This window comes from Urocitellus parryii, chromosome 1 (assembly GCF_045843805.1).
Source record: "Urocitellus parryii isolate mUroPar1 chromosome 1, mUroPar1.hap1, whole genome shotgun sequence".
In the NCBI taxonomy this organism is placed as follows: Eukaryota; Metazoa; Chordata; class Mammalia; order Rodentia; family Sciuridae; genus Urocitellus; species Urocitellus parryii.
Genome location: NC_135531.1, coordinates 61098128 through 61118030, shown reverse-complemented (window position 1 = coordinate 61118030; position 19903 = coordinate 61098128). Strand labels below are relative to the sequence as shown.

The 19903-nt window shown below is 36.7% G+C and overlaps 1 protein-coding gene across 1 annotated transcript in view; it reads right to left on the bottom strand.

Annotated features, from left to right (window-relative positions):
* Nucleotides 1-6325: 6325 nt before the first annotated feature.
* The window catches only part of Aggf1 (angiogenic factor with G-patch and FHA domains 1), a 42501-nt gene continuing 28923 nt past the window's right edge, over nucleotides 6326-19903 (bottom strand). Inside the window, exons 12-14 of the mRNA XM_026393260.2 lie at nucleotides 14205-14332; nucleotides 10746-10845; nucleotides 6326-9135 (exon numbers count right to left, since the gene is read on the bottom strand). Coding sequence (XP_026249045.1) covers nucleotides 8935-9135; nucleotides 10746-10845; nucleotides 14205-14332 — 429 coding nt within the window. The 3' untranslated portion in view covers nucleotides 6326-8934. The remainder of the gene's footprint in view (nucleotides 9136-10745; nucleotides 10846-14204; nucleotides 14333-19903) is intronic.

Here is a 19903-nt window from a genome sequence, read left to right as displayed (position 1 = left end):
ACCTAAAAAATAAAATTTTAAAAATAATAATAATAATTGCCGCAGTCTGGCTGGGCACAATTCAGGAGCCACTTGTCAAAAGAAACGAACTTTATTTTTAGAACCACACACGCCAAACAAAACAGCTCCTCAGGAAAAACCTTCAGAGCCCAACTGCCACCACCAGCTTCCCACAAGCCTCTCAACCTCCCCCACTCCTCCTGTTCTTGAGGCCGATTGGCTGGGTCACGTGGGCGGAGCCAAAAAGTCCCCCATTGAGCAGCTCCGTGGTCTGAAAGGGCAGGGAAACAGCCCAATGAGCATCACCGCAGAGGAGCCAATCAGTTGGCAGCTAGAAGTTGCTGGGGCCGCTGTGAGCCAATCATCAGCTGGCAGCTGGAAGTTTGCTGGGGTCCCTTTGGCTGTGGCTCTCATCAAATAATAATGTTTAATATTAGAGAAAAGATAGCCTCTTCAACAAATGGTGCTAGGAAAACTGGAAATCCATATGCAACAAAATGAAATTAAACCTCTATCTTTTACCATGCACAAAACTCAACTCAAAGTGGATAAAGGACCTAGGAATTACACCAGAGACCCTGCACCTAATAAAAAAAAAAGTAGGCCCAAATCTCCATCATGTCAGATTAGGCCCCGACTTCCTTAATAAGACTCCTATAGCTCAGGGATTAAAAATCAAGAATCAATAAATGGGATGATTCAAACTCAAGTTTCTTCTCAGCAAAAGAAACAATCAGTGAGGTGAATAGAGAGCCTACAGCTTGGGAGGGTTTTTTGGTGTTAAGATTTTTGAGTTCTTTATATATCCTAGATATTAGTGCTCTCTCTATGTGTGAGGGTTTAGAGTTAGGGTAACTCTAACCCCACAAATAACCCAATCAATAAATGGGCCAAGGACCTGAAAAGACACTTCTCAGAAGAGGATATATAATCAATCAACAAATATATGAAAAAATGTTCAACATCACTAGAGACTAAAGAAATGCAAATCAAAATTACTCTACGATATCATCTCACTCCAGTTAGAATGGCAGCTATCAAGAATACAAACAATAAGTGTTGGCGAGGATGTGGGGAAAAGGGCATACTCATACATTACTGGTGGGACTGCAAATTGGTGCAGCCAATCTGGAAAGCAGTACAGAGATTCCTCAGAAAACTGGGAATAGAATCACCATTTGACCCAGCTATCCCACTCATTAGTCTATACCCAAAGGACTTAAAAACAGCATATTACAGGAACACCGCCACATCAATGTTTATAAGCAGCATAATTCACAATAGCTAAATTGTGGATCCAATCTAGATACCCTTTAGTAAATGAATGGATAAAAAAATGTGGTATATATACATAATGGGATATTACTCAGCATTAATAGAGAATAAAATCATGGCATTTGCAGGTAAATGGATGGAGCTCAAGAATATAATGCTAAATGAAGTAAGCCAATCCCAAAAAACCAAGTGCTGAATGTCTTCTCTGATACAAGGATGCTGATTCATAATGGGGATGAGGGAGGGAAGCATGGGAGGAATAGATGAACTTTAGATAGGGGAAAGGGAAGGTGAGGATGGGGTAGGAAAGACAGTGGAATGAAATGGACATCATTACCCTAAGTACATGTATGAAAACACAAACAGTATGACACTATTTTGTGTTCAACCAAAGACATGAAAAATTGTGTTCTATTTGTGTAATATGAATTGAATTGCATTCTGCTGTCATATATAACTAATTAGAATAAATAAATTAAAAATTTAAAAATATAATGCTTAAATAAATATATTAAAAGTTCGAGGTCAGCCTTGGCAACTTAAAGAAAACTTACCTCAAAATAAAAATAATAAAAATGGATGGGGATGTAGTTCAATGGTAGAGTGCCACTCGATTCAATCCCTAGTAGCACAATGAAACAAACCAATACACAAAACCCCATCAAGTCCCTCTTCCTTTCCCTCAATGCACAAACTCTGGAATGCAATCAATTTGGGATTAACTCTCTAGGGAACAATCAGGGTCTTCATGTATTACTTGGCCTTTACATTCTGCCAAATACAGTCTAAAGAAAATGTATGTCCATGAAGGCAGCCAGTGCTGTCTGTTTTGTTCATTACTGTATCCTTAGTGACTGGAACAGTACCTGGCCTATGCTAAGTGCTCCATGGCTACTTGCTAAATTAATGTATGCTGCTGAAGGATTTTGACATCTGAAATCTAGTTCTTCTTGGAGTTAACCTAGTAGTTCCTGTGCTCCCATGAGATTCTGAGAACTAGGGCTGGCCTGCTAGATCTCACCACCATTTCTCCAAATGGCTCCTTTCCTAAAGTCATATAGAAGCCAGGCATGGTGGTATTCACCTGTAGTCCTAGCTACTTGGGAGGCTGAGATAGGAGGATCACTTGAGCCCAGGAGTTTGAGACCACCATAGGCAATAGGAGGTCTTGTCTAAAATAAAGTCACATAGGAGCCAGTCTTTCTTTGAAGATGAAAGGGATCACCTACAATATCTTCTATAATTTCTCACCTCCCAATCTCCTCCTTATGACCCAATTTACAGTAAGAAATCCAGTTCCTGACCAGTCTCTTTGTTCACGCCTAACTCCTGCCATCACTTGGGGAAGTGAAGAGGATCCACACACTTGCCAGCCTCATTCTTAATCTTCCCTCACTTCAACAACCACTGTTTCCACTTTAGAATTCTAATCTTATAGCCATATGCTTGGTAGTAGCAGCATGGATAACCGTGCTAATAAACACTAATATTTGAGGGTTGATTATGCACTGGATACTATGCACAGTGTCACACTGGCTTCATCTCATTTAATCTACCCAAGAACCCTATGAAGATACTGGGGTAGGTTTAAATGTTTTTAAAAGTCATTCAGCTCAAAATGGAGCTGTAATTTGAACTCCTATCACTCTCTCTTCAGTTTATGCTCTTAATCACCTACTATTATGAAAAGCATTGAGACTGAAACCTCTCCTCTGCCACTTCTGCAAAACAGGCTTTGAGCAAAATAAACAATTCTTAAGCCTCAGTTTGGTTTGGTTTGGTTTGGTACTAGGGACTAAACCCAGAAACACTTAACGACCAACCCATACACATCCCCAGACTTTTTTATTTTGAGACAGGGTCTCAATAAGTTGCTTGCTAAGTTGCTGAGGCTGGCTTTGAACTTGCCATCCTCCTGCCTCAACCTCCCGAGTTGCTGGGATTACAGGTGTGTGCCACTGTGCTGACTTAAGCCTCAGTTTTTGAATTCACAAAAAACAAGGTGTGGGAATCAAGAACACACGTTAAGCACCTAGCATAGTACCTGACACTATATATGTGCAGTCCATCCTAGCAGCAAATGCTTACTGAGGACCTTCCAAGCATCCAGTCCTGTGCTGTGTACTGAAGATATAGCAGTGAATAAAACAAACAAGATATCTTGATCTGCGAAGCATCAATATTTTCTATACCAAATAAATCTTCAAGGAGGTCAGGTGCCTCTCAAGAAGGTTTCCAGCCTCCATCCTGCCTCTCTTTAATAAATCATAGTTAATTTGATATACATTATCTAATGACATTATCTTTCCTGCTTAAAATCCTCCAGTCAGTGGTAAAGCATTTGCTTAGCATGTGTGAGGCCCTAGGTTGGCTCCCTAGTACCAACACCACCAACAAAAAAATTATTTCTTATTGTAAATCATGGTCAAAATAGTATGAAAGCCATTGCTTTAGATCCCCTATGTAGCTTCAATTTCTTTCCATATTATCTTAGTCACATAAGACTCCATTAAGCTGTTTGCCATTCCTCAGACCCATCTTGATCTATTGCTTCCTTCTTTGACCACAGGAGTATAAGCCAGGCATGGAGCCAGGCACTAGAGATGCAGCAGTAAGCCAAACTGAGGTGCTGCTCACATGAGACTTAAGACAGAGAGAGAGACAACTAGTATAGAAACCTCAATAATAATATGTAACTATGAACCAAGATAAGTGGTCTAAATTAAAGAAATCTGATTTTTCATGAACATGTATCAAAGGTGATTAAACCAGTTTTAGGGGGGCAAAGAAGGCATTCTTAAAGAATAGTTAGCAGAGGGGCTGAGGTTGTAGCTCAGTGGCATAGCGCTTGCCTAGAACGAGGCTCTGGGTTCAAATCTCAGCACCACATAAAAAATAAATAAATAAAGGTCCATCAACAACTGAAAAAATGGGGCTGGGGATGTGGCTCAAGCTCGCCTGGCATGCGTGCAGCCTGGGTTCGATCCTCAGCACCACATACAAACAAAGATGTTGTGTCCGCTGAAAACTAAAAAATAAATATTAAAAAAATTCTCTCCCCCTCTCTCTCTCACACATTCTCTCTTTAAAAAAAATAATTAGCAGAGATCTAAAGACTATGTCAGAATTAACTGTGTAAAATACAGAGGAAGAGCATTCCAAATATAAAGAATGTTAAGAAGCCCTATGCTAAAGCCCAAAGATCAAGTGACACAAGATAAGACTGAGAAAAGTGGCAGTGGCCAGATAATGTAGGGTCTTAGGGGCCAGGAATATTTTCTGTCCTGAGTAAATGGAAGCCAAACAGGAGATGGTGGGATAGAAATTATGAAGACATGTGTCTGAAGTGTGGAGGATGGAAGGAAGGAGAAAGGATTACAGAGAAACTGCCAGTGAGAAGTCCAGGTGAGTTAATACACTGGAGACTGGGGTGGGGGTGGGGGTGGGAGTAGGCTGGTGATAGTAAAATAGAAGCTGAATCTTAGGCTTCCAGCACACACAAATGGATAGATGTTACCAGCCTGAGAGCCAACTGGAAGAAGATAGGCTTGGATAAGATCAAGGGTTTTGACAAAGGCACCAAAAACATACACTGGAGAAAAGACAGCCTCTTTAATGAACGGTGCTGGGAAAATTGGAAATCCATTTATAGCAAAATGAAATTAAACCCCTATCTCTCACCATGCACAAATACCAATTCAAAGTGAATCAAAGACTTAGGCACTAGAACAGAGACCTTGCACCTAACAGAAAAAAAAGTAGACCCAAATTTCCACCATGTTGGCCTAAGAACTGATTTCCTTAACCAGATTTCTAAAGCACAGGAAGTAAAATCAAGAATCAATAAATGGGAATGGAATCAAACTAAAAAGCTTCTTCACAACAAAGAAAACAATCAATAACATGAAGATAGAGCCTATGGAATGAGAAAAAAATCTTTATCACACACACCTCAGAGCATCACGCATCTCAGAGCATTCATTTCCAGGATATATAAAGAACTCAAAAAACACCAACCCCCCCACAAAAAAAAAATGGGCAAAAGAACCAAACAGATACTTCACAGAATACAATCAACAAACATGAAAAAATGTTCAACATCTCTAGCAATTAGAGAAATTCAAATCAAAACTACAGATTCCACCTCACTCCAGTCAGAATGGCAATCATCAAGAATACAGGTGACAATAAATGTCAGTGAGGATGTGGAGAAAAAGGTACACTCATACATTGCTGGTAGGACTGCAAATTGGTGTGACACTATGGTAAGCAGTATGGAGATTCCTAAAAAAACTTGGAATGAAACCACCATTTGACCTAGTCATCCCACTCCTAGGTTTATACCCAAAGGACTTAAAAGCATACTACGTGGATGCAGCCACATCAATGTTTATAGCTGCTCAATTCATAACAGCTAAACTATGGAACTAATCTAGGTGTCCTAGGTGTCCTAGGTGCCCTTCAACAAATGAATGGATAAAGAAAATATAGTATACATACACAATAAAATATTATTCAGCTTTAAAAAAGAATGAAATTATGGCATTTGCTGGCAAATGGATAGAATTGGAGAATATTATGCTAAGCAAAATAAACCAATCCCAAAGAATAAAAGGCTGAATATTTTCTCTGATATGCAGGTGCTAATTCACAATAAGAGGGAGAGAAAGAGAATAGAGGTAATTTGGACTAGACAGAGGGAACTGAAGGGAGGGGAGGGGGCACAGGGGTAGAAATAATAGAATGAATTGGACATTATTACCCTATGACCATCCTGCTGCCTGCTTTTAGAGCATCCCTTCTATGGGTAGGCATGCTTTGTGGTTCTGTTTGGAAGGCTAAGGACCCTAAAAACTCAATGGTGACATTTTCTGAGTATAATTTTTCTTTCCTGATAAAGAAGAACTAGTACTGAACACTGACCTTTCCCCGTTCTTCTTGAGACATGACTACAATGGCTAGAGTCCCAAAAGTCACTTTACAACTATAAGGCCAGAAGTCAACACTGAAACAAATAAAGCAGGAGTCATAAACACAGCCTTACAGAATCCAAATATATTTCTACTTTCAATTCTGAAAAATGGAAATGTCAAATCAAAGAATCAGAGCACAGATATCAGTGATGCTCTACATTTCTGCATACTTAGAACATGACTTTAGGGAAAATACTTTCAATTATTCCTGAGAACAGCTACTTGGGAGGCTGAAGCAGGAGGATTATTTGAGCCCAGAGTTCAACTTTGTACAATGACCCCTTGCAACTTTGTACAATGACCTTTGTATACAAGCTCCGAAATCTCCTTCCCTTGTTTGAGATTTTTATTTTCTTGTGCCTGCTCTTTGAAAATATCTCAAATTAATAAATATATGAACTGGGAGGCGTCTGATTTGAATGAATAACTGCTTTTTATAAATTCACACCTAGAATAAAAATAAAACATTAGAAGTAAAAATCATTCCAAAAGCAGAAAAATGTTCTTTTTTAAGATAAGAGTGCTTCTTCTACAATTTAATATCAGAAAACAGTTTGTGTAAATTGAACATAAACGGTTTCTTCAGTTCTCAAGTTCTGGCAAAAATATGTTAGATTTCTTAAAATTCAGTAACCTGTAGCTATATCTAAAATTAATACTTAAAAAGCTATTTTTAAATTAGCAAATTTACACCATATAAACTATTATTTAAGTTTTACACATAAAACAATTTCATGTATTATCAAAATTGTATATAACTCACATTTATGCTCCCAACCCACTAGAAGCTCATGTTTTTATGACTTTCAGTTTACAAAGTTCTTACATGTATATTTTCTCATTTGCTATTCAACGCAGACATGTGAGATAAGTATCAGTCTTATTTTACAGATGGAAAAAGGCCCGGACATTATTCAGTATATTAATCACTATGCAGTGTAGCCCTGACTTGGTATCTTCAAAAGGGTTTAATAATGCAAATACTACATATATTTCAATTTTTACCACCATTCTCAAGTTTTCTATTTTCTTAGCAAAAAAAAAAAAATCTCCAAAACCAAAAACAATTTATCCTCCAAAATATAATTATGAAAAGTGTTTCCCCAAATGTAAAAACAAAAAATGGAAATATTATACTCAGTTGTACTCTAATGAAATCCACCAGAAGCAAAATCTATTTTGAGGGTCCTACACTGTTACCTGTTCAGGGCTCCAGAAGCAGAACCACATTTAGATCAATAGGTATTTTTTAATGCAGGGCATTTTGGCTACCTTCAAGCCTAATGTGCATACATGTCAAACTGTATAGGTGGCCAGGAAAGAAACAGAGTACTTTATCCAATTATAGAATTATAGAATGTAATTATCACAGCCTAAGCCTCTAGGGACTTGACTATTTGGTCATGTCTCTTACCTTTAGTCACAATTTATTTTTCTCTCCCCATCACCCTTTCTAAGTACCCTGTGTACCATGCAAATTGGAAATTCTAAAAGGCTGCCTTTCTTTCTGAATTATCTTCTGTAGTATATAGCTTTTATTTTCAGAGTCTTCTTTTCCTTATATCTAAATCTTGACAACACTTATTCATGGTAGATGACAGAGCTGTAGTTTATATTCACTCCTCTAAAAGGGTCAATTCCAATGTTAAAGGATAGTGATAACTGGTGGAGCAGTGACACCTGTACTCCAATGGCTGCACTGCAGTTCTCTAACACTGGATGCTATCCTTTTGTTAATTTAATGAGGAAAATTCTGGTTGGTTGCAAATTCAAAGTAGATCAACATGTTTAAATCACTGTCTCAATGCACTGGTCTTTTAAATGTTAAAATGATTTTTATTGCATTCAAGGACATTTTCAATAAATATCTTGAGTTTGAGGCTGTGGCTAGGTAATCCATTTGCACTAGAAATCAGATTTCTCTGACCCGACTCCATTGCCCGCAATGGTATTTATCAAAACTACAAATACTAGCACACTGAATTATGTCAATACTGTATTCAGTTGTTCATATCTAAATATTTTATCAGCTAAGAAACAAACCAAATGTAAATGCTGAATATATAGTACAAATCAACGGATTCTTCACAGAAGAAAACAATAAAGGACTAATTTTCTACAACATGACACCTATCCCTTAGTTTTTCAATAATGTTACTTTACCTTTTTCAAGAATAATATCATGTTTTCTGGCCATTTTTTTATCTAAGTTCTAAAGGGCATAAACAAGGATGCACATAATCAGAACTGTTTTCATAAACTTTGGATGTTTCCTTCCTTACTGGACATCTTGTAATAATGAATGTACAGAGACAAGGACAAGTGTACATTTAAGATATTAGAGGTTACATGTATTTTGCTAAAATGGCTAGTTGCTTATATGGATGTAGTAAATTACAAGATAAAATAAAAGTTTGATAAGCTTATCCATGCCCTGTGAACTTTAGTCCACTCACTGCATAACTTGATTCAGTCACTATTTATTGGTTTAAAAAATTGTTTGTAAAAATTGCAAACCACACTTTATTACACATTTCTGAATCAGGAGAGGGTAATTTGTGATACAGTTTCCTTGTGTCACTGACTCTTTGGGGGAGAAAGTCTTTGCAATAAAATAAGAGTTTCCAAACTCTTTAAAAAAACCAAACCAAACAAAAAAACTTCAATCTTGTTCTATGACTGACCTTCACTCTACAGTCCCTTTTACCCAAGGCACAGTCCCTGATGCATCTTTTGGAGGTTTAGTTTCTGGGAAGTTTTCAGCAAACCTCTCTCGTGCTTTATCCCAGTTTTTTTTACTCTTGTTTTGGAGAAGATGAACCTCTTCAATTGAGGATGGTTTGCCTGTCCCCAAGCCTGCATGTGTTCGCCGAAGCTGAAGCTGGATCTGTTATCAAAAATTGAGCAGAGAACTTATTTTAGCATCTAAACATTAAAATCTACAGTGTCCAACTTGTTATTCTAACTATAATTCTTTGATTTATTAAAGATTGATTCAAAAAATAAGAATAAAAAAACTCTGTCAAATGCATAAAATACATGCAGGAAGAAGTATACCATTGTCCCTGGAACATTTCTACATTGTCTTGCTGTTGTCACTAAGTACAGCCAATTTTTGAAGAAAATGGAGTGGTCCTTAAATAGCAACTACAAACTTCATCTTGATGTTGCAGAATATACCATTCCCTTCTAACAAAAAGTAAAAGCCATAGATTTATTTCAATCTCCTGTCCCTATCCTAACCTAATTAAGTGAACAAGAAGGTTAAACATTAATAATAATAAAGATGGGCTGAATATATAATAGTTCAGCAGCATAATGCTTGTCTGGCATTCTAGAAGAGCTGGGTTTCATCCCCAGCACAAAGTGTCTGATAAAAAGTACCATGCTTATAGACTTTGTTTTCAGACATCCTAGGAAAACAATTAACACCCCATTTTACATAAGAAAATTGAAGTTCCTTGCCCAAAGCTATAGAGCTCATTAATAATACATCACATATATTCTAGCCCAGGTTTCACTACAAAATTGTATTCTATGCTACCTACAGAAATTTGTATTACGTTCACAGTGATCCATCTATTTCTTTAGGTACCAGTTAATTATCATGAATGTTTTACAGTCAGGTTATTTTATAAGGTTTTTATTGTGAAGTCAGCTGGAACCTCCTATTATCCAAAGGACTACAGAATTAAGCTACTGCATATTTTATAAAGAGTATTCTCTATTTTCCAGGTTACATTGTCCTGTTGAACCTAATAGATTTCCCAGCTAATAAAGAATCTGCTTGTTGGTAAACTAACACTGTTTTGACAATGTTCAATACCAAGCAGGGTAAGAATGTCATTAACAAGAAGTGAACAAGTTAGACATGTAACTTGTTTGCAAACCATGTGCTAAGTTCTGGGTTCAATTCCTAACATTGCAAAACAAAGAAAAAACTATACAACTAAAGGATACAGAAGAACCCTTGTCTCAGGAAATAACACTTATAGTATAGTCTAGATATAGGGGAAAAATTCTAAATGAAGCTTTCCCAAAACATAAAATTCCAAATAAAAAAACTCATGTTCAGTAATTTAAATGTCACAAAGGCAGTAATCTATTTTGACTTTAAGTATTCCAAGTACTTAAGGCAATGCCTGTCACATTAATTGTGCACACTACATATCTCCTATAAGAATAAATGAATCTGGGGGCTGAGGTTATGGCTCAGTGGTTGAGTGCTTGTTTAGCATGTATGAGGCACTGGGTTCAACTCTCAGCACCCCATATAAATAAATAATGGACTTTTGTCCATTGACAACTTAAAAAAAGAATACATGAATCTGAGGCTGGGGTTGTGGCTCAGCCGTACAGCGTTCACTTAGGACGGAGGTGCTGGGTTCCATACTCAGCACCACATAAAAATAAATAAATAAATAAAGATATTGTGTCTAACTACAGCTAAAAGAAAAAAAAAAAGAATAAATGAATCAAAGAAAATGCAAGTCTTACCGGAGTTTTCATTCCTCCACCATCCTTTCCCAGGCCCTCTCCTTTTTTCCAGCCCATCTTCTCCAATATCTTCCGACCTTTATTGCTATCAGTAATTTCACTTTAAGGAAAATTAAAAGGACAATTGATCTATAAAAGACCTTTTAGTCACATTTAGAATAAATTCATGAATTAAAAATACTTAGTACAGTGACTTTAGAAAACTGCTTGACAATACCTAATAAATTAAAGACAAAAACTCTAATCCTACATGAATTACATGAGAGAAAAGCAAGTACATATGCACCAAATGACATATACAAGAATATTCTTCCAGCAAATTTAACAGCAACAAATGGGAAACAATTCAGATGTTCATTAATGATAAAAATGAACAGATAAACTGAGGTTAATAGAATATTATACAACATTAAAAATAAACTATATCTAACAAAATCATGTGGAACAATGAGAATACAGACACAAAATAAATGCTAAATTGTTCATTTATTTAAATTTTTAAAATAGGTAGTTAACCTATTAAGAAGATAGTGGTTACCTTTGGGGATGAAAGCAGGATAGTGATATACCAGGAACAAGGGGCAAAAGGAATGTAGGCTTCTGGGGTTACTGATAAGCTGCTTTTTCTTGTCCAGGAAATGTACATTCTGTAATGTGTTAATCTTACAATATACCACTGAGTTGGATATTTACTATTTGCATACTTTCCTGTGCATATGTTATACATTAACAAAACAAAAAAAAAGATAAATTTAGGAGAAATAAAACTTCTAATTGAATATTGGCATCTTATGCTGTAACTTTATATTCTGCTAAATTAAGGTGTTTTAAGTTCACATTCTCCAATATCTTATTAGTTCTACAAAATATGCAAATTTAGCTGTTCATTTTTTTATTCTTCTCCTCTAATTTAATTCTAATGTAATCTTAATATTTCCCGGGAATACTATGTTACAGCAAATCTGACTCAAAGAGTTGTAAGATGCACCACATTTTATGTACCATTAAGAAAAAACTTGCTATTTGTAGCAGCACAATTCATAATAGCCAAACTATGGAACCAGTCTAGGTGTCCATCGAAAAATGAAGATAAAGAAAATGTAGTATACATATACAATGGAGTTTTATTCAGCCAAAAAGGAAAATAATAAAATCATGTCATGTGAAGGAAAATGGATGGAATTTGAGAACATTATGAAATAAGCCAAATTCAGGAGGTTAAGGGCTGTATGCTTTTTCTCATATATGGAAGCTAGAGAGAATAAAGGAAAGAAAAGTGGGGGGGGGTGGGGAATCTCATAAAATCAAAGGAGATCTGTAGAATAGATAAAAGGGAACAGGGGAAGGGATGAGGAAAAGAGGAAATACTGAGAATGATACTGGACAAATTATGTTGTTATATTATACACATGTATGAGTATGTAATAACAAATTCCAACATTACTATAATACATTAATAAAAGAATTTGGAAAAAAACTGCTATTTTAAAAATAAGCACAAGTAGTATATCTTTATATTGATGAAATATTTAGTCAAAATTTTATAATTACCACTTCTACATGAAATATTTGAAATTCTGACTCAACTTAGAATGGAAAAATGTACCTAACATGATTAAATGCAGAAATAGTGATAACGCAGACCAAAAAATCACATTTCACGTTTACCAAAGCTATCTTATCAAGAAAACAATAACTGAATCAAAGAAAAATAAGTAAAATACTATCTCAGAGTCATCAAAAACAAAAGAATTTGAATGCTACAATGATTATTAAAAGCCAGGCATGGTGGTGCATGCCTGTAATCCCAGCTACTTGAGAGGATGAGACAGGAAGATGGAAAGTTTGAGGCTAACTTGAGCAACTCAGGAAACCTGTCCCAAAATAAAAATTTTATGAAAAATGCTGGGAATGTTGTTCAGCACTAAAGCAATTAACTAGGATGTGTGAGGCCCTGAGTTAAACCTCTAGTCCCATAAAATTAAATTAAAAAAAAAAATACTAGCTCATTAACAATTTCTTACTAGCCCAGGTTTCGTCTGGAATGTCTGCCATGCGTATGTATGGATGTGTAAAAGTATTCATGTGCACATATAAATTTCTAGCAAATAATGGAATGCTAGTATTAGAATATAGAAATAGGGAGCCTACATCCTGGGAACAAATCTTTACTCCTCACACTTCAGATAGAGCCCTAATATCCAGAGTATACAAAGAACTCAAAAAATTAAACAATAAGAAAACAAATAATCCAATCAACAAATGGGCCAAGGACCTGAACAGACACTTCTCAGAGGAGGACATACAATCAATCAACAAGTACATGAAAAAATGCTCACCATCTCTAGCAGTCAGAGAAATGCAAATCAAAACCACCCTAAGATAGCATCTCACTCCAGTAAGATTGGCAGCCGTTTTGAAGTCAAACAACAACAAGTGCTGACGAGGATGTGGGGAAAAGGGTACTCCTGTACATTGCTGGTGGGACTGCAAATTGGTGCAGCCAATTTGGAAAGCAGTATGGAGATTTCTTGGAAAGCTGGGAATGGAACCACTATTTGACCCAGCTATTCCCCTTCTAGGTCTATTCCCTAAAGACCTAAAAAGAGCATACTACAGGGACACTGTTACATCGATGTTCATAGCAGCACAATTCACAATAGCAAGACTGTGGAACCAACCTAGATTCCCTTCAATAGACGAATGGATTAAAAAAAATGTGGCATTTATACACAATGGAGTATTACTCTGCATTAAAAAATGACAAAATCATAGAATTTGCAGGGAAATGGATGGAATTAGAGCAGATTATGCTAAGTGAAGCTAGCCAATCCCTAAAAAACAAATGCCAAATGTCTTCTTTGATATAAGGAGAGTAACTAAGAGCAGAGTAGGGAGGAAGAGCATGAGAAGAAGATTAACATTAAACAGGGATGAGAGGTGGGAGGGAAAGGGAGAGAGAAGGGAAATTGCATGGAAATGGAAGGAGACCCTCAGGGTTATACAAAATTATATACAAGAGGAAGTGAGGGGAAAGGAAAAAAAAAGGGGGAGAAATGAATTAAAGTAGATGGGGTAGAGAGAGAAGAGGGGAGGGGAGGGGAGGGAAGGGTGGATAGTAGAGGACAGGAAAGGCAGCAGAATACAACAGTCACTAGTATGGCAATATGTAAATCAGTGGATGTGTAACCGATGTGATTCTGCAATCTGTATACGGGGTAAAAATGGGAGTTCATAACCCACTTGAATCAAAGTGTGAAATATGATATCTCAAGAACTATGTAATGTTTTGAACAACCAACAATAAAAAAAAAGAATATAGTAAAAATAGACTTATTTCCATCTTGTTCTGACCATTCCTTTAAAAGCTACCTATAAGAATATACTGCCCTGTCAGACTACCCTATGAATGTAATTATGAACCAAAGAATGTCTCAAGCAATATCATTCAATACTCACGAGTGAACTGATGCAGGAGCATCATCCCTTTGGAAAGTTCCTTCACTTCCAACCTGCTCCCTGCGTTTTCCAGCTCTATCTTTATATTTCGGATTTTTCAATGTCTTTTCGTCTTCATAGTCTGTATTCTTAAAAAACACAAAATATTCATTGAGAAAAAATAATTAATATATAATTTCTGTACATTTGTCTTACTTTGCAAGTATGGTTCAATGCAGCCTCTAAAATGGAATAAAACAAGCTATGATAATGACAACTGTGCTATTAGATATGCTGTTTTTATTACACTGTCTTTAAATTTTTTATATTATTTCAAGTTGAGTCATGCTTAAGTATAAAGAGTAAGCAGCAAACATGACACAAATATACATTTTGCCTTAATGTTGTGCCTCCTATATTTTCACATAAATTTTCAGTAAAGAAAAATATAGACCCCACCTCGGGGTTCAAGAAGGGAATCTATTTTCATTCTTCTCAATGGAACTGAAAGTTCCATAGACTTAAAGTAGTTTGATACTGTTTCTTGGAAAGGAAAATATAGATATAAAGGGAAATACCCTTTCATCCTGGTGATAAAAATAGCTTTTTGCTTCAATGCAACTCCATTTATATGACTAATCCACTACCCAAAAACTGAGTATAGAGTGTGTTAAACTCCATGCTAGGTGATGGAACACAATACAATTAATAACCCCTGAGAAAAGACATACATAATTTTTAGCCTGCTATATAGTATAACTGGCTCAAGAATAAAAGTACATACACCATGCTGTATCAGTGGCACAAAGAGGTAGTCAATTCATATCAGGGATCTGCTATTACTGGTTGATTTTTTTTAGGGGGATGAGGGTACCAGGATTGATCTCCAAGGGTGCCTGACTACTGAGCTACATCACATCACCAGCCCTTTGTATTTTTGAGACAGGGTCTTGCTCAGTTGCTGAGGCTAGCTTTGAACTTTTGATCATCCTGCCTCAGGCTCCAGAGCTGCTGGGATTCCCTGCATGCCAACATGTCTGCTTCTTATTGATCTTTACATAAAAACTATGACATTGATCCAGAGATGCTACAAACTAAAGAATAACTAAAGGGAAGTATTGCAGAAGTTTTGTTATTAAACAGAAAAGAAAATTATGAAATCATCTATCCAAGTGAGTTTTCCCCCCCAAAAGACAATACAAAAACTGAGTCAAAATTTTCCAAAGCCAGGCATGGTGGCATATGCCTGTAATCCCAGTGGCTGGGGAGGCTGAGGCAGGAGGATCAGGAGTTCAAAGCCAGACTCGGCAATTAGCAAGGCCATAACAACTTAGTGAGACCCTGTCTCAAAAATAAAATATAAAAAGGTTTGGAAAAATGGCTCAGTGGTTGAGCATTCCTATACCAATAGATAGATAGATAGATAGATAGATAGATAGATAAAACCAAAAATTTTCAGGGAACATTTTATTCTCTATCATTTCCTTCTAAACTGCAGTGAGATGAAATCTCATTGTAATTTTAAATTACATTTCTATAATTGCTAGAGATGTTGAAAGTATTCTCATACATTTGTTGACCATTCATATTTCTTCTGTGAAGTGCCTGTTCAGTTCCTTTGCCCATTTATTGAGTAAATATTGTAAAGTTTTTTGTGTTCTTTATATATCCTGGAGATTATTGCTATATCTGAGGTGCAACAGGCAAAGATTTCTCCCACTCTGTAAGCTGTATCTTCACATTGTTTCCTTTGCTGTGAAGAAACTTTTTAGTTTGAAACAATCCCATTTATTGATTCTTGATTTTACTTCTTGTGTTTTAGGAGTCTTGTTGAGAAAGTTGGTACCTAAGCCAACATGATGGAAAGTTGGGTGATAACAACTTCTTATTCTACATCATCATGAAGAGTAAAAAGCACTGGACAATCATGCTTAATACCTATATAATGTCTAGCTCTGCCATTTAGTGTTTGGGGACAATGAGCTTCAGTTTTTCAAAAGTAAACTGGAAACACTAATTTCCTTCCTGCTCTTCTTAAAGGATTTAAATGGTAACTTTTTTAACAGCTTTATTGAAGTATCATTAACAACAATAAATTATACATTCAGTGTACAATGAGATACTTTGAAGACTTGACATACCTATGAAATAATCACTACATGCAAGAAAATAAACACATCCATCTTCCCCCCAAAGTATCCCTTTCCATCTTTGGTTGTTTGGTTTTTGTTTGTTGGTTTGTTTGTTTTTGCAATGCTAAGGACAGAACCCAGGGCCTTGCATATCAAGGCAAGCACCCTACCACTGAGCTACATTTCTAGCCCTCCCTATCCCTTTTGAAACCCAATCCTCCAGACCTTCCCTCTGTGTCCGTCCTCCTTTGTGTTCAGAAAACAAAATCTTTTTGTTACAATATTTCAGTTTGCTCATCTAAAAGTTTATATAAATGGTGCAGGACAGTTCTCTGGGTAGCCTTGGACCAACCCAATTCTCCCCCTTTCTCACTTGTAGTTCTTAAAACTAACTGTGGAATGTGTTGGGAATGTAAAATCCTGAGATATAGAAGAGCCCAGGCTCTGTTCCAGTCCCCACCTAGAAACAGGATTTTCTTCAACACTTCAGCCCAGTGAGTCACATGACTTCATGTATAAGCAGGTTGCTTTCTAGGGTCCCTCATCTGCAGTGTAAGTGGAACACAAATGGTTGAGACTCCATCCACCCAGAATCAGGTTTCTGAGTCCTGGGGATTAGTTTATATGAATCTTAGGCTTCTGCTACTCCTTGTTGCTTATCTATAAGTAATAAATCTGTTTCACATAACTTGTTATATACGAGTGTCATCTTTCTCACTAGACTCAAGACTAGTTGGAAACCAGTAGACAGTGAACATGCTTCACAAGTGAAAGCACACTGTATGTACTCATTTGACTGTCTTCTTTCACCCAACATAATTGAGATTCACTAAGGTGGTAGACAATATCAACAGTTCTTCCTTTTTTATCAATAAATAGTTTTCCACTATACAACTATACTGTGGTTTATTTATCCATGTATAATGGACATTTAAGATTCTCAGTTTTGTTTTATAACTATTGCCTGTTAGTGGTTTTACAGAAATACTACTTCTCACAGAAAAACATTAATTAATTTGAATGCTGACTTGCAGTATTAATACTGATTTCAATTAAAGGAAAGAGCGACTGTGAAATTATAGATATAACCCACTTAGTTATAACCATATAGTTATAACCCATTACTTCCACTTTAAGACTGGTCTGCTGGATGTTTAAAACCAAAAACTTGGAGACCAAAGTCAAGGAAGTAAAAGGGCCAAGGGAAAAGCAACCAACATTTTGGCCCTTGCCCTCTAAGGCCAGCCAGGACCCAGAGAATGATGTGACACCTCTCTGTGCCCTGCAACTCCAGTGAGTCATCCAATCTGCTGATTAGGGAGATCAAGAGGACCCTAGAGAACAAGAATCCAACCAGTGCACATTCTACAAAGAGGAAGGTCACTGGATAGAAGAATGTCCCTAATGCTTCCAAGGTAAGCCATGTACGGTCAGCAAGACCCTGACCCATCCTGGCAGATGGCACAAGTGGTAAAGGAAAGCTAAAGAAGCCAAGCTTTGCACATGTTCACAAGAGTGATCTGAGGAATCTCGGCTGATTCTTTTTTTTTTTTTTTTTCAGTCCCGGGGTTGAACCCAGGGGCGCTTAACTAACACTGAACCATATCCTCAGCTCTTTTTTGTATTTTATTTAGAAACAGGGTCTTGTGCCTGGCTCAGCTGACAGTAGATACGAACAAGGTCAATTTTGACCAACTTGGTCTTAAAACACCTGACAAAAGAGTATAACCAAAGCATAGCCCTACATGAACATTTGAAAGACAACGTTTTTTCTTTTTTTAAATGTAACTTAAGATGTGTGTTAGCCCTACCAAAAGTTAAGTTGGAAACATAAAGTAAGGAATGCCTAATAGATCTAAACTATAAAGTAAGGGAATGCCTAATAGATTTGTCCTGAGTTAATTTGAGTCTCATCTCATAGACCTACAAATCTTCCTATCCTCCTATATAGATAAACTCCTATTTTTCACTGATATGATTATAAATTACTATCTTCATAATTTTCAGAGACTGGCTGAAATACTAATTGCTTTTGTGCTAATTGTTTACAAAAAAGTAATACTTTGCTATCTTGTTTATTGTTGTCTCAGCATGATCCCTGACTGTTTTGTCCAGTCACCTGCCATTTGCCATTGTGGACATATGCACTGCCCTGTTGCCGAACACTCTTAAGTGTCCACACTCCACCTGATATAGAAGAAGGACTTTGGGTTATTTTCCCAAACTTCACCCTCTCTCATCAGAAAGTAACTTGGAGATGTCATTGCCCACTTTTCCATAGAAATGAAATGTAGAATTTTTTTTTTTAATACCAGGGATTGAACCCAGGGTGCTTAACCACTAAGCTACATCACCAGCCCTTTTTAAAAATATTTTATTTAGAGACAGGGTCTTGCTGAGTTGCTTAGGGCCTTGCTGAGTTGCTGAGGCTGGCTTTAAACTCATGATCCCCCTGCCTCAGCCTCCCAAGCTGCTGGATTACAGGCATGTGCCACCATGCCCAGAGAAATGTAGAAATTGACAGTGGGGGGCTGGGGATGTGGCTCAAGTGGTAGCGCGCTCGCCTGGCATGCTAGCATGTGTGCGGCCCAGGTTCGATCCTCAGCACCACATACAAAGAAAGATGTTGTGTCTGCCGAAAACTAAAGAATAAATATTTAAAAAAAAAAAAAAAAAGAAATTGACAGTGGGAAATGTAACAGTGGTCTATTTTATGCTTTAAATATAGCCCTTGCTGCTCTGCCACTATAGCTTATTTTTTAATGGACTTGTTTCTTTCTCTTCCTTGCTCCTTGTTCCTCCCTAATCTCTCCCCTTCCTTAATCTCAGGGAAACAGTACTGCCTTTCTTCCTCATCCTAGGAAGAGTTATCTGTCCTTGAGCACACTCCTAGAACAGGAATAAAGTAATTCAGACTTTGGGATAGCACAAGATCTCAAAAAAGACTATCTCCCAAATTAACAAGTGAATTACAACCACAACAGAGAATACATGAAATGTAGCTTTGAACCACCTTTAAAAAAAAAATGCAGCTATGAACATTTCTTTATTAGTCTCTGAATCAAAATATGCATGTATGCCAAAATACAGTCTACTGTCATGTATATCTAAAAAGAATAACTTTTTAAAAAAAGCCAAAATAAAAAAATATGCTTGAATTTCTCGTTGGTAAGTACCCTGAAGTGGAATGGATGAATCATAGTAAGTGTAGTTTTTAAAATATTTTTATTAGTTGTTCATGGACCTTTATTTTATTTACTTATTTATATCTGGTGCTGAGAATTAAACCCAGCGCTTCGCACATGCTAGACAAGCACTCTACCACTGATCCACAACCCCAGCCCAGTAGGTGTATTTTTAACTTCTGTTTTCGTTTTGTGGGGCTAGAGATCTAACTTAGGGTCTTGCACATGTTGAGCAAGTGCTCTACCCCTGAAGGACAGCCCAAACCATTAAGCTTTTTAAAAAACAACCAAACTTTTTTCCAAAGCAGCTACAACATTTTACATTCCTAACAGCAGTATGTGAGTTCCAGTTTCTCACCTTCTACCACCTAATATATGTTTAAAAATTTTTAGTATTCCAATA